Source organism: Cupressus sempervirens, chromosome 1 (assembly GCF_028749045.1).
Source record: "Cupressus sempervirens isolate cs-2001-9-10 chromosome 1, ASM2874904v1, whole genome shotgun sequence".
NCBI classification, from domain to species: domain Eukaryota; kingdom Viridiplantae; phylum Streptophyta; class Pinopsida; order Cupressales; family Cupressaceae; genus Cupressus; species Cupressus sempervirens.
The window spans coordinates 69,358,405-69,373,780 of NC_143118.1; the positions used below are offsets into that span (position 1 = coordinate 69,358,405).

Genomic DNA, 15,376 nt, shown 5'->3' on the forward strand with positions numbered 1-15,376 from the left:
ATCCACATACATTTTCTTAAGATCATTCATATTTATACTGTGAGTGCCTTTAAAAGATATATTTTTTTGGAAAAAAATATTTTTGTATGCATTATGTTGTGTTGTATGGTTTCTAAAAGCAATAATATGAAAAAATTGACATGTTAAAATAGGAAATGATATGTTGTCTAATGTTAATTTTTATTAAAAAAAAATTGTTTATAAGCTTTCTTTATATAATGCTATCATAGGGGTAGCTACCTTTATATATAATGACACACGCACAAGCACGCCCGAAAGTGCTTGGAAAGCTTTTAAACATGATTGGTGATGTTAGCATGACACGCCCTCCAAGTCCACTGCGTGAAATGCTTTTGACCTAATGCTATGAACCAATGAGGCCACAAATGGGGAAACTCATCACAATATTACACAGCTGAGGCCCAAATTGGCAAGCACATTGGATTAGCAAAAGCACAAGTTGGTGATCACAATGGCCTAGCAGAGTTTTGAACTTGGGTGGGGACAGCGGCACCACCACCACCGAACCAACTCACTAAGTGGTGAACCCCACATAATTATGTATATTAATATTAACTTTATATATTAATTTTATTATTGTAGCTTCTATTAATATTATTACTATTATGTAAGGCTAATAAATAGTTATGCACATATATGTTTATGATTTTTGTATGGAGTAACCTAAAGTAAATCTAATCCCTATTTTTTCTTTGCCAAAATGAAATAACCAATTCCATGAATCCAACCTAGAACTTGTAACTTAAAGAACAAATTTTGCTAAATTGATTATATGCATTGTTTGAAAATGTTCTAGGATGTGATCAGTGCTTTAAAAGAGATCAGATTAAGAGGAGCTGATAATGCATTTGTCATGCCATCTAGCCATATGGACAAACCGGTGCCTTCTTAGGAGTTGCATGTGGTAAAAGTTCAATGGCCAAGAACATGAATAGGCCAGAGAATAATAAATCTATCACTGCAGTTATTAGTTTCTTTCCGCTTGAAGCAGAAACAAAGCTATTTGACAAGATTCTTTCCAGTCTTCTTTGACACATGCTTTTGGGAGTCTATTTGCCCTTCATTGCAATTTGTCAGTGGCACAGTGCATTATTTTTTCCTTGGGTAATTGTTTTTGCTTCAAGGGTTCTCTCTTATTATAGCTTTCTACTGTTAACTGCAGAACAACTTCCTACACTAATCTTGAGAGGAGGGTAATGTAGAAACTTTTCAGCTTGTGATATTGCTATTAGGGTAAAATCTCTGACTTCTCGACTCTTCAAGTCCTTACACTAGTTATAGAAATTTAACAAAATTAAACATAATAGCATGCATACCACAGAAAAGAAATCCACATTACTAAAGCTGTTCAATATAGTTCTGTGGTCTCTATATTACTTTATTTGTGTTAAAATGATAGCTTTGGTCAGATAAACATGTTTGATAATTATCAGTAGAATGATCTATGATTCTATGCATGTGTGTGTATATATATAAATATATCAGTATACGAGTATATTGATCTATATACATACATAATAAATACTAAACCATAAATCATTATATTGACTATTTGCAAAGAAAACTATCATTAATATCTGGTCCAAATATAAATCTGAATTATCGTTCTGCATTTGATCGATATTGAAAAGCACTATCTTTGCTATTTGTGAATTTCAATATTGAATATAACTGCTGCCATCAATAATGAGAAATTACCATTGGTTATATATCAGATCCGAATCTGATAATACTCTGATAATACTTGTTATATTGCCGATAACCATCAGATGAAAAGCAATGTATATTTGTTTATTGAAACAGTGCATAAACAATTTGTATGTGAAATAATTAGTTTGTATAAGTCACTGAAAATGAAGAAGTACATATTGGTGGAGAGACATGTCTATCCATCGATATGTCTCACCATGTAAATATATATACCTCTAAGCAGATTGATATGTGTTAAGTACAGCAAAAAAAAAGTGCAAGTCACACAGTGTTCGATCTCTCTTTATTACATTCAGTGTTTTGTGGATTCAAAATCTGACATAATATAAGTATGATCATTCTCAGATTTCTCTACAATACTTGTGAGGTATTATTGCCTCACTATTCTTGCTACAACTTGCCGGAATTGTAAAGATTAGTAAGAGCCATATTCTAGAGAAATTAAAATTTATCTATATTCCCTACTGACACAGATCTAATCTACTTTAACAGTTTGAGTCTACAGTTGATCTGGGACTGGGAGTCTTTTTAAAGTTTACTGAGAAAGGCTAAAGCTGTTATTTTATCCCCAAGGGATTAATTTTAAAACCATCTTCATACTGCTGATTCTATTTATTTCAAAAAACTTATCCCCGTTGCCTTCAGAATAAGTTGTTTGTTTGATGTCTTACGTAAACATCTGAGAAAACTCTCATTGAAATTTGTTTGAATTTTATGTGCCAGCAGATAGCTGCATTAGACAGTAGTTTTTAAAAGGTTAATAGACAACTCACGTCTATGCTCTCTTTGATGTGCAGATTTCCAAGTTACAAGCTTCTGATTCTGCAAGCTCTGATATTAGCTGGGCTGAATATTTTGTGATTGGAAGTTGTATTGAGGGTGAAGTTCAGGAAATTAAAGAATTTGGTGTAATTGTAAACTTAAAGGAGTACAAAGATATTGTTGGATTCATCACCCATTACCAGTGTAAGCTATCATTTTTCATACAAGCCAGTGTTTAAGGATATCCCCTTCTTTTTGATGATAAATGTCCTTTTAAAAAAAATTGTTGATGCAGTGGGTGGTGTCTCAGTAGAAATTGGAAATATAATTCAAGCTCGCATTCTGGATGTTGTAAAATCTGATGGCATTGTAGATCTGTCACTTAGACCAGAATTACTGCAAAATTGCAAACCACATGAAACAAAGGGGAAGGCATTGTGTAAAAAGGTCTGTTTGTTTAAATCCTGTTTGTATAATTCATAGGAAAACTTTTAAGTTTAATATGCTTATTGGAGAAGCCTCGCTTTTATGCCTCACAGAAGTATTCTTTGTTTGTTATAAGGATTTATGTAAGACTACTTGTTGAATATTACCATTTAATATGGTTTTCATTTTTTTTATAAATAATTGCTCATCAGATTTTCCAGTTATCACATTTAGTTAAATCTAAATCATTCAATTGATGCTTTGTACAAATGCAACATGCTCATAAATGCAATATTAATTGTTATTGAATTAATTTGGCTTCTATGTTATACTTAATCAGAGACACAAATCAGAGGAAAATGCCAATCTGAGGCTGCACCAAAAGGTGGATGCCATGGTTGAGCTTGTCAAAGATGAATACTTGGTAAATCACTGAGCGAATGGTGTTAGAACACAGTACTGTATTATTATTTGGTTCTTTGATAATTGTAAGCTTGAAAATTGGATTTATTGATCCACACAGAATTCTTCGACTGTTTCTTTCCTGATGCCTTTGTTGGAACAGGTTCTTTCACTTCCTAAGCATGACAATAAGATAGCTTTTGCATCAACACATGATTTTAATATGTGGTTGGACCCACATAAGCACTACACTACAGGCCAAAGGTACGTTACTTAGTTTTATTCTAATAGTCCAATTAGATCTTTCAGGCTGGCATTACAGTGCATGATAATATGTTTCTCAATAACTTGTTAAGTGATTTGAGTCCTGATGGAGATTGTTCGAATGTGAAGAATCAAAAATTCAAACAAAGTTACAATAATACATCCGTTGAGATTGCCAGGATCATTATATGTTAATTAGTAGAAACTTAGTTAACCCTGAGAAGAATATTGAAAACGTTATATAGAAACATTTTAGCCACAGTTGATGTTCTGCTGATTAACGTTTTTTTTTTTTTTTGGTTTAAATTGGAACAATCCTGATAAATTGACAGAAAGAGCAGCTTTTCTGTATTGTATCAACTTGGTTCCGGAGTTTATGAATTCCTGCTTAATCAAGGAAAATAAAATTTTAACTTATATTTTGGGAATATTGACATTGATGTCAAAGGAAGAGATAATACCATTACTGTCAAATCAGTGTTGTCATCAAGAAGGTGTTTCTATCATTATGATTAAAAAGTATGTGCTGTGTGATATGGAAAGTATCATTTATACAAAATCATATGTAGAGGTCGAGACATTTATGGCACAAGCCATTACATTAATATGGTAGAACATATTCAATTTTTTTATTTTATTTACATGGATACTTATATACATTAGTTTAAGCATATGGTAAATCTGTGAGGATGTTGAATAAGCAAGAGAGAATTTTGGAAGGTTTGGCATTCATAAATGCAGCAAGGATGCCTAAAGTATATAAAAGAAAGAAAGTTTTATTTAATACAATAAATAACCAAAAATAATTATTGGTAGTTCGCATTTGGGTGTTAGCACAGCTTGTGTGGGTAATTGTTAGATGTCTAAGTTGAGATGGATTGCACGATATATGCACCTTCAACAAGAGTGCATAATACCATTTATAAATGAAATACAACAATAGCATGAATAACTAGAATCACATTACACCATAAATGATAGAATGATTTATGTTTCATAGCATAATAGTATCGACATTCACCACACACTCATTTGTTCTAGATTCCACACAAATATACTTGACATGGTTGGTTACGTCTCCAACCATCATGAATTGACGATACAATTGACACCCCTTCAGTACAATGTTTTATTAACTAACAAAATTCTTATTTAACAATTCATGGAATAATTGCCACCTACATCATCACCCCCTAAAAAGAAAATGTCCTCTTCTAGATGACAAGTATACATCAAGTAATAACTAGGAAGACTAATGACAAGAGTGTAGATAATGACTTGTATTGCACAAATTCAGAGTTGTTTAGCAAAAGCAAAATGGGGGTCTGGGGCAACACACTCAACGGGATCGAGGGATAGTGCATCCAATAGGGTCTGGGGGTAACACCCAAAGTGAGGTCGAGGGGTAGCGCCTCCTTTGCCAAGACCAAATTAGCACCCTCGAAACCACACAAAACACTATGGAACACCATTTTTCTTGATTTTTTCGATGCCATGTCTCCTTTGCTAGTGGTCATGGTACTTGGCAACTCGACTACCTAGAGTGCCGATTGGAGTCCCGTTGTGCTATTACCAACCATACAAATTGTATGAACAACTTGAGAGCATCGACACCTGCCAGCCGTATGGATATATATGTGTACAATAGTATGATGCACATACTGTTATACATATATGCATACATACTTGTTGTACGTAACCAATGCACAGTAGAAAACAATGATTTATATTTTCTGAGATCATTTAAGGCATGATCAAAAGATATTCTGATTCCTTTGGTATTTAGATCTCTTTCGATCTACACTTTATATCGGGCTGCAAATCTTAATGATTGGTATTACATTGTTTTACTTGTGTTAAGTTTGTAACAAATCATGAATGATCAGTTACTTTCAAATAGGTGTAAGGATGAATGTCCATGTCGCCATTCAGAGACATGACCATTCATCCCCACACCCTTTCACTCAATATATATACATGATCTGCCCGAGTAAACAAGGCATCGAAATCAATTAATGCATATCAAAGTATCAAAGGACATTCTGAGTTCAAGAATATTATTTTATCTCTGTTATTTCTGCACTAACTTCTATAGATTCTAGATTGAATCAGTCCATTGTTAGTAGCATTCATACCTGCAATAAAATTGTGCACCAGTCTGCCATCGAATTTAAAATTTGGTAAGAAACTTTACAATTACAATTTACCTTAAGCAACTCCAACTTGGGAATGATCTGAATTTGGATCATGACATGTGGTGGTTTGTCACAAACATATTGTATCTCCTCTCCCTCTTGGTATATTTCCTAACTCAATCTATCTAGGTGCCAATTTGTTGCATGACCAAGTTGAGGGAGTCTACAGTGCATGGTGTCCAAAAAATATGGTCATACCGACTCAACCAAAACACGTGCACACCTACAATTTTTGACATTATATGTAACCACTTGAACCAGATTCACAGTACTCACCATCTCTAGGTGATGAAGGTATGCTCTGATACCACTTGATGAAGGGCCACACCACCCTTACCAACTCATAACCAAGAATGCATCAATATGGAGACCAAGAGAAAATAAAATGCTTCCCAAAGAACACTTTTATTATACTTGAAAATCCTTACACTACTCTTCAAATGAGAGAACTCCAAAACCAAGAGCTTCCAACTAGCTTGCACAATAAGAGCTTGACCTTCCAAAGCCTCCAAAGCTTTCCAAGCTTCACCTTCCACAGCTTTCACCTTGAAACTTCTACTTCTGAACTTTCACACCTTGAAGCTTTTCCTTCAAAAGCTTGATTAGAAATGCTCATATGCCTTGCTTAAATAGGCACTTACCACCCAATGCATGACTTATCCACAACCTTCTAGAATTCCACCTACACAATATCCACAACCTTCTACAATATCCACAACTTTCTAGAATTCCACCTAAATACAACTAGGTACCACTATGTAGCCCAATTAGAAAATTACATTTCTTTTGTGGATCACAACAAATATTAAATGCATAATTTAAGGAACTTTCGACAAACTTCTAAGATGCCACCTACACGCTTCGATTAATGGAATGACAACTATTTTTCTTGTTTCTCTATTTATGCCACCTTTGCACCTCGAAAATGGAAATTCCACTTTTCTCCTTTTTCCCTTATTATTTTTTTGTCCCAGTAATGAATTGTGAATCCTTTACTTCTCCTTCACAATCAATTGCCCTAAAAAACATTGTCCCTTTTGGGGAACTGCAATCTCATTAATCAATGGCTGGTTTCTTGTATATTTTTGTCCATTAGACACAATAGATATACCGAAAGTTTTCCAAGAAGTTTTGATTGGTTGAAGAGCTTTCTCTATAGAAGTTTTCTCTTTTTGCAATAGAGTAGTACACACCTTTTCATACTTAGGACTAGTGTAATTAGTTGGTGCTTTATTGATGGTTGCCACCATTTCCTTCTAATATGCTGATCTCGCCAAGTTGAAAAGAAGATCATTGGCATAGAGGCAACATGCAATGGGTTGATTAGCAAGCTCTCTTTCCTTCATTTTAAATGCAGAATCCAATGGACCTCTTTTGTGGGCAATAACATCTACTTCTTCATCTTCCTCTCCTAGTACAGATACAAGAATGAATGTTTGGAGGATACAACTGGATCGATGAGCAATTTCATTTTGTTCTTTTTGGATGGAGGTTGATTCAACAACCTCTTGTTTTTTTATAAATCTTTATAATTGTGCATCAATCATCCCCTTTCTATCTTTGCTTCCTTTGCACATTTCCATTCCTCTACCTGTAGGGCTCATAAAGTGAAGTTTGACTTAAGAATTTGAGCTATTGAATGGTTTACTATGACATACATTACAGTTCAAAATGTATGGCCCACCTCCTGCAACTTGTGATAATCTTGTGGTATGTCTCCACAATGGAGATCCTACATCAATTTTGAAGTTATCGCTTCCTTCAACTTGCCTTGCCACTGAACATTGACTACTGGTAGTAGAATGGCACAATACAATCTAATAAGGAAATAAATAAATTTAGATCAGAAATAAACTAAGAACATCAAGCATACAAGTGCAAAAATATGATACAAAAATATTAATATAGGTATCTAAACTTGTTTCTTCTTCTCTTTAAAAAAAGTGGAAAAGAAATTGTAAAAATTCTTTCCAAACTTGAAAAAATTCATTAAAATCTCAAAAATATTTAGTAAAAGGACTCAAGAATGGATGAAATGATTAACTTAGATGCTTAAAACTCCTATGAGGAAGCTATCTGACACCCTATGACCTTGCTTGCAAAATGCCAAAATGGAGACGAAATGAGAGGAGAGCCCTTTTGCAAAAAAAATAAGAAAAATAAAGAATGGATAGCTTCTTTAGCTTCATTTTTGGGTTTAGGAGCAAAAAAAAAAAGAAATAATTAAAAAAACATTAATCACTTGCAAAATTGAGTGCAAGGCCAAAAATGGCCTGGGCGAGTGGATGACTCAAGGTAGTGCTGTGTGCACTTCTCTGAGTATCCTTGCGCACATCTGCGGGGCTTGCACTGCGCTTCGGGCATCCGAACCAGGACCAATCATGTCATAACCCACCAACAACCTCCCCTGCAATTCATCGACTTCTTAGGTTCCAACACATGGAACCTATCGATCAAGGTCTAAATGCACTGTTTCCAATCCAAGGCCCTTCCTCCAATCAATTCCAAGCATGAAACTTCACTCTTCTTGGGCTTCTTGTTACTGTTGCATAGAGATATCAGTCCTTTATGGCCTCCAAAACCATAGGAAACCTCCACCAATCATCCTGCATGATTGGAAACTGTAGTATACACAATGGCAGACCTTTTCACCAATTTTGAGGATTTTCACCCGTGAAATGGTTATTGTGCTGAGTTCAGCATGTCCTATTAGTTTTTTTGTAATTTATAAATGGGTATTATGCTGAATTCAGCATGTGCTATTAGTATTTTTGTTCCTTAAAGATGCAAATTGAGATATCTATGCTTTACACTGTAGGCGGAGGATGGAATTCTTTTTCTTATTATTATACCTAAGCTGTGCACTAGGCTATGTAATTTTAGTCTATTTTTCGGATTTCTATCATACAAACTCTTCATGAAGAAAAATTATAAAGTATCTCAAAGGTCTTTTGCTGAACAGAAAGACACAGGCATCATCACGGTTGATTATTACAAAGCAAAATTCCTTTCGGATCAAATTTATAATACAAGAAAACCACATAATTTACTTTCTATCATAAGTATTGAGTAATGGAGGAAGCATTTATCAGATACAGTTTGTAGAATAGAAAAGTTTGGTTTCATCAATGCAGTTTTTGTATCAAAATGAATTCTTAAAAGCCATTTATACTCTTCTGAGCCAGTTATGTTTTATAAACTTTTGCAATGGTAACATTTGATTGAAACTTTAAATGAAACCAATTGATATTTTGACTTGTCAATTGTTTTAATTTCCATAGGATAAATGCTACAGTACAAGCCATTCCTAATGCCTCAAAGTCAGGGAGGTTATTACTTTTATTGTCCTATCTTAGTGATCTCAGAAAAAAGGCAAATACAGAATTGCATCCTAAAAGTGATTCACCGAGGGATCCAAGTGTCCTCTCGGACACCAAACGTGCTCGGAGATCAGAAGAGCTCAAAATTAGCACTCAAAATAAACATGGTGCCTTTGCAGACTCCAAACAGATTGGAAGAGAATCAAATTATGATGTTGGTTCCATTGTTGAGGTAGAGGTGAGTTGACTTTTATAAGCAGGGCACTGTGCTATATTACTGCAATGATTCATTCCTAAAGCTTGCATTGAGTATACTTGCACATATTCATTTGATTATGTTCGTTTTTAATGAAATTTTGATTATTAACTTCAGGTTTTTGAAATAAAACCTTTGGAAATGGTGTTAAAATTTGGGAAAGGTCTACATGGCAGGATACATATTACAGAAGTAAGTCTTCATTAGTTACTAAAAGTAAGAGATTATCACAAGTATAAAATAACTTAGAAACTCTAGTCTGTTATTTTTTTATTGATGTTCAATAATATAATATAGCCATTCCTGAATATATGCTTAGCATCATTAGAATCTTTAATGGTCCTGTTCAAGACATTAGCTTTTTGCTGCTTGTTGACTTTTGGTGCCTCTCAAACAGTTGGATTGTGAAAACAAAGAAGGGAATCCCTTTAGTCAATTCACGATTGGACAAAAAATGATGGCATATGTAGTAGAAGGCCCTAAAATATATAAGAAAATGAGTGAATATATGTGGGATTTTTCTCTCAGATCATCAGCACATACAGGTATTTATCCTTAATCTGGGCTGCACTAAAGGTATTTGTGATTGTTCATTTTTGAGACAATGCTAACCCATCCTTCATAGTATGTATTAGGTTGCTCTGTTTTTGTCAGTAATACTGCACTTCACTGTAATTAATTCTAAAGTTTTTTATCCTGCTTGTGGAATTTATGCAATTGCTATTTCTTCATGTTTAAAATGTTTAATAATAGAGTTTTGAGGTTGCATTCTAGAATAAGAAGCTTATTCCCAAAAACTCTACGAAGTGAATACTGTTGTTTGCAATTGCTATTTCTTCATGATTAAAATGTTTAATAATAGAGTTTTGAGGTTGCATTCTAGAATAAGAAGCTTATTCCCAAAAACTCTACAAAGAGAATACTGTTGTTTTGTATTGGTATACGATTTCTTATACCTTTCTCTGCTATTACTAGGGAATGGAACTGATGAAAAACCAGGCCATGTACTTGCACCTCCAAATTTAAATATTGGTGACACAGTTACAGCATTTGTAGAAAAGATTAAAAAAGATTGGGTTTGGTTCGTAGTTTCTCGCCATATGAGAGGGCGCATGTTCATCTTGGATTCTTCCTCTGAACCTTCAGAACTGAGTGCTTTTCAAAAGCGATTCACAGCTGGGATGGCTATTGTTTGCCATATTTCTAAGGCGGACAAGAAGAATAGAATCTTAGATCTAACTCTGCGCAAGATATCTTTTTGTCATGAAAGAAATCATGGTGGTGCCATTGATCATGGAAAAACTAATTGTAGCACCGCCGTGAAACATGAAAAGGTTGTTCATGAGATACATGCAGGTGATGTTTTGGGTGGACGAATTGATAAATTTTTTTCAGGAGTTGGTGGTATAAGCGTGCAGATTGGAGCTCGTCTTTATGGCAGAGTTCATTTCACAGAGTTAATGGACACTTACACAGAGAATCCTCTTGCTGGGTTTAAGCAAGGACAGTTTGTGAAGTGCATAGTCTTGTTAGTTACTACACCAGCTGATGGGAAATTGCAAATTGATTTGTCCCTGAGGCAGTCACGGATAGACAGTGAAGCTGTTGAAGAGAGAAATACAAATAAATCTCAATTGTATGTACATCCTTTTTCTATTGTTCAATTTCCTAGAAAAAGGATAAACATTTGTTTATTGAAAGCCTTGCATTTAAATTTCCTCTGTAAGTGTATAATAACATTTGTATATTTAAAGCCTTGCATTTGTGGGTCAAGCTTCATATTCTGTTGAGTACTGACTTTGTGCATTTATGAACTTTTAAGTCTAAATCTACTGTTTGTGTACAAGATTATTTTTGAAGCATATCATAGCAATTTTTCAAAACTCAAATTCCATTATGGTATTTTATTATATGCTTGATGTAGTCCACACTTTCAAGAAATTTCGTTTATTAATATGAGAATTTCTTTTGTATGATAAAGGTTTGAAACAATTGGTGACTTGAATGAATCTGGTTATTTTGTAGAAGGATACCTGCAAGTAGACTAATCAATGTACGCTAAGACACAAGTTTGTTTTTCTAAAGATAATTTATGGGGATCTATATATGGGGATCTATATAGAGGGATCTATATAGATGTACGCTAAGGAACATTGTTGAATATCAGCAACCCTAAAAAACATACCAGCTACCGTGCCTTATCATAACAGACAAGAAACATAGTAATGCAATGTTTATCTTTTCTTTGATCTAAGTCATGCAACCTACAGATTGTTTTTCCACTGCTTCTTTCTGATTATTTACTTCTGTCCTGGTCAGTTGCCTCATCTTCTTCCACGCACCCTGAGGAGGCTAGCAAAGCAAAAGAGAGTTGATTGACCTAGTCCAGGATGGAATGCCATCCTTTAATGTCCCCAGCTGGGATTTAATTCTTATTTGCCATAGAATCCCCAAATAAGCTATCAATTATGTTTCAGAATGTAGATTGTCAACTTTATATCTTGAATTAGGACCCACAGCCAGGTTAGTAGTCAGTATGGAAAATAGATAAACATATAATTCTACAATGCTAAAAATAGAGTTCTAATCATCACTATAATTAACATATTGTACATGTAGGATTCCCTTAAAATCTTCCCCAATAACCTACGTTCCCCCAAGTTTCCTGTACGGGGACGGTAGGGGACGGCGGGACGGGTTTCCGGGACGGCAACATTTTTTGGCAATTTTGGGGACGGGGGGGGGGGATGGCAAATGGGGATGGCTATATATATATATAGGGAAATTTTAATATATATATTGAAATTTGCAAATATACATGTCATTCATATGAGCATGTCATTTAAACATTATAGAACCATAAAATACAACATTTGAATGACATCTAGGAAATAATATCCGATTTTAGTACCCAATTGTCAAAATGCATATCAATATCAGTGAACACTGAACAATGAATATTAACAATTGTCAATATCATAATGTCATAATGACAAATATGATAAATCTGAAAATCAAAATCAAAATATGCCCAAAGCTATAGGCCCAAAGGGTAGAGGGCTGCCATAAAGTCATAAGTATCAATGTATCATAATCATGTTCATGTTCAACATTAAAAAAAAAACATAGAAAAATGAAGCAGCCTGCTGCTCCTATTCTGCCTCTACTGCCTTTTAGGGCATTTGAAGGGGTGGGGACAACTTGGCCGACCAAGTTGGAGGCTTCAAAAAAAAAATTTATGTTAAACTTTTTAAATTTTATGCAAACAAAAAAGGGGGATGGCCTGAAGTACCTGGTACTTCTGGCCGTCCCCTTTTTCCCCCTCAGCCATCCCCAAGTGTCCGAGACATCCCCTGCATTTTTTCACTTTTTGGGGACGGTTGGGGGACGTCCCATACTCGTGCCCCTGTCCTCGAGACGTCCCCGTCCTCGAAACGCCGGGTTTTAGGCCGGGTATGTGTCCCTGGGGAACATAGCCAATAACCCATTCCGCATTATGGAGTACCATGGGAGATCATACAAGGCCCCTCAAGCCTATTCAGTAAGCCTATGATCATGGAATGACACCTGCCATTGGGCCTTTCAGCCACACTTAGGGTTACTTTACTCAAGTTGACCTTAATGCTACTTGTATTCCTTATATGCTATATCACAAGGTTCGAGTTCAAGTTTGACAGCTATGAAGTTCGGAAAGGTCAAAAAAATTGAAAAAAAATCCAACATTGAATTCACTTATATAATTCACTTATATAATTTTCAAAAAATACATCCAATGATGATCAAAATAGTTCACATTACAAAACACATTTAAAATCTTTTTAAAAAGATATCCCATTTATACTAAGTCGCCGATTTGGGTGCGGATGCGGGTGCAAGAATTGCATTTCCAGATGCAAGAAATGAATACCCATTCAGTTCTGCAAGATAACTGGAATTGGTTCATTGGTTTTCCATGGATTCAGTTTTTTGTTATCATGCCTATTATATATGACATGTTGTTGCAGATGTTTAGTTTTTGGTTTTGAAATAAATCTATTGCTTGCATCTGTTTTGGTTTCCTTTTTCAAAATATTTGTGCATCATTTTTTGTACATTATAATTATTATTAGTAAATATGAGTCAGCCTACTTTTGTCAGCAGATGTTTTGAGTTTTGATATCTGGTATTTTATCTTGTAGAGAATATCTTGGATGTTCAATTGACAAAACCAGCAATCTCAGGGAAAATATGGAGGTTAAGGTACTAATTATCTCTTGAAAAGTTTAATTAACAATATTTGCTTGTTTGTAAAAAATGATGTGTTTTAACTAGCAAATGTATTTGATAGACCTGGGTTTCACCATCCAGATAAAAGGTGGCTGTGATATCCAGAAAACATCCGATATGAATTACTTATCTTTTGTACACTCACCTTCTTTGGTTTAGATTATAGCTCATTGCTTGTCAGTTGTTCACGGTGACACTGTGTAGATCTATTCTGATGGATCTTAATGTGTTTAGTTTACCTTATGAAAACCTTATCTGCTCAAATATGCAAATGATTCCCTGTATTTCATGACTTCAATATCAATCTAGATAGGGATATAGAGTATGTGTTGTGCTTTATTAGGCATCTACCAGAACGTTATGGTCTATTTTTTTAGCCTCAATATTTTACGTACAGAAAACACTTTCTATGTAGAATATTCTTGAACTCCAGCCTTTCTCATCTTGGATAAGTAAACTTTTTGTTTTCATTTCACTAATTAGATATGGCTAAGTTGTGATATGCCAAGATAGTTTCATCCATCTTCCAATATTTTGTCTTCCATACAAATAAACTCTTATGCTGAATGTTTTGGCATAATTAGATATTGCTATATCATAAAATGTTAAGACAGTTTTCTCTTTGTTCCAATATATTGTTCTTCCATGCAAACTTTTTCATCATGGAGTATGATCTGGAACATTGATGCTAAAAACACACACGATCTAAACCAGAAGCTTCTCAATTTAATTTCAATGGGTTGTGGAAATCGGATAACACTGAGATAGTAGCAGAGTTATTTTGGTTTAGAAGAAGATTTTTTTTAAATAAAAAAGTGAGTACATTATAATACCATGCTTAGATCTTGAAATGCATAAGGGACAAAGAGAACCCGTTGCTCTTAATGATCAAGGTATCAGATAAGAAATAACAAGTTTTACATCTTTTAACAGTATAAAATCCAGAACAAAACTGCAGAATTGAAACAGGGATAATACCCCATATAAAAACTAACACTCCCAGTACTATATCTTAATATATCTGCATTGAATTTTTTTTGCAGAGATAAAGATAGTAGACAACTAATATTCAACCCACTCCAGAAGTCTTTCAGTGATGGACTTATGGCAGTTGGTTTAATAAAGAACCCACAAATTTACTGCAGCAGACAGAAACATCGTCAAAATACTAGTATGCTGTAGAGATCCTTAGCCTTGAGAAGGTAGTTTGTGTTAAGTGTCATTGATGTCAAATAGACTCTTTTCTAGATGAATATCGAACCATGAAATGATTATCTTGTACATACCTGTGTGAATCTGAATACTCTGTTCTTCACATTAGTGTTCTGTATAGACTCACAGTAAACTCTGTATCTAAACAAATATGCAGTGGCTGGAAGATATCTTGTTGATATTATACATAGGGTTGCATATCAGGTGATAGAACAATGTTATACAGACTGGTTATGAATGAAGAACTCACAGCAACTGTTGCATCGTAGTTGGATATCAAAAGATACATTGGCAGCCTCATGAATATTTAAAAATAAACCTAGTGTGATAATCATTCTTCAAAACGTTTGACAAAGAACTACAGGAAACGAATTTTGTTTAGAATTGCCAATAAATATATTCACAAGGCACTACAGATGTAATTTTATTTGGTCACGTAAAAGCAAGTAATAAAGACAAGGTTCAGAAAGGACAAAAGACAAAACTGGGAAAAGACAAAATTGGGAAAGGACAAAAGAAGTTTGTCTTAATATTTCCCAGTA

The 15,376-nt window shown here is 34.4% G+C and overlaps 1 protein-coding gene across 2 annotated transcripts in view; it reads left to right on the plus strand.

The window, feature by feature from the left end:
* The window catches only part of LOC149576190 (RIBOSOMAL RNA PROCESSING 5), a 181,269-nt gene that overhangs the window by 145,164 nt on the left and 20,729 nt on the right, over window positions 1-15,376 (plus strand). For both annotated transcript variants that reach the window (XM_089816614.1, XM_089816615.1), the window contains exons 22-30: window positions 2,529-2,697; window positions 2,789-2,940; window positions 3,260-3,343; window positions 3,485-3,585; window positions 9,062-9,338; window positions 9,474-9,548; window positions 9,754-9,901; window positions 10,332-10,992; window positions 13,535-13,595. In XM_089816614.1, the coding sequence (XP_089672740.1) occupies window positions 2,529-2,697; window positions 2,789-2,940; window positions 3,260-3,343; window positions 3,485-3,585; window positions 9,062-9,338; window positions 9,474-9,548; window positions 9,754-9,901; window positions 10,332-10,992; window positions 13,535-13,595 (1,728 nt within the window). The remainder of the gene's footprint in view (window positions 1-2,528; window positions 2,698-2,788; window positions 2,941-3,259; window positions 3,344-3,484; window positions 3,586-9,061; window positions 9,339-9,473; window positions 9,549-9,753; window positions 9,902-10,331; window positions 10,993-13,534; window positions 13,596-15,376) is intronic.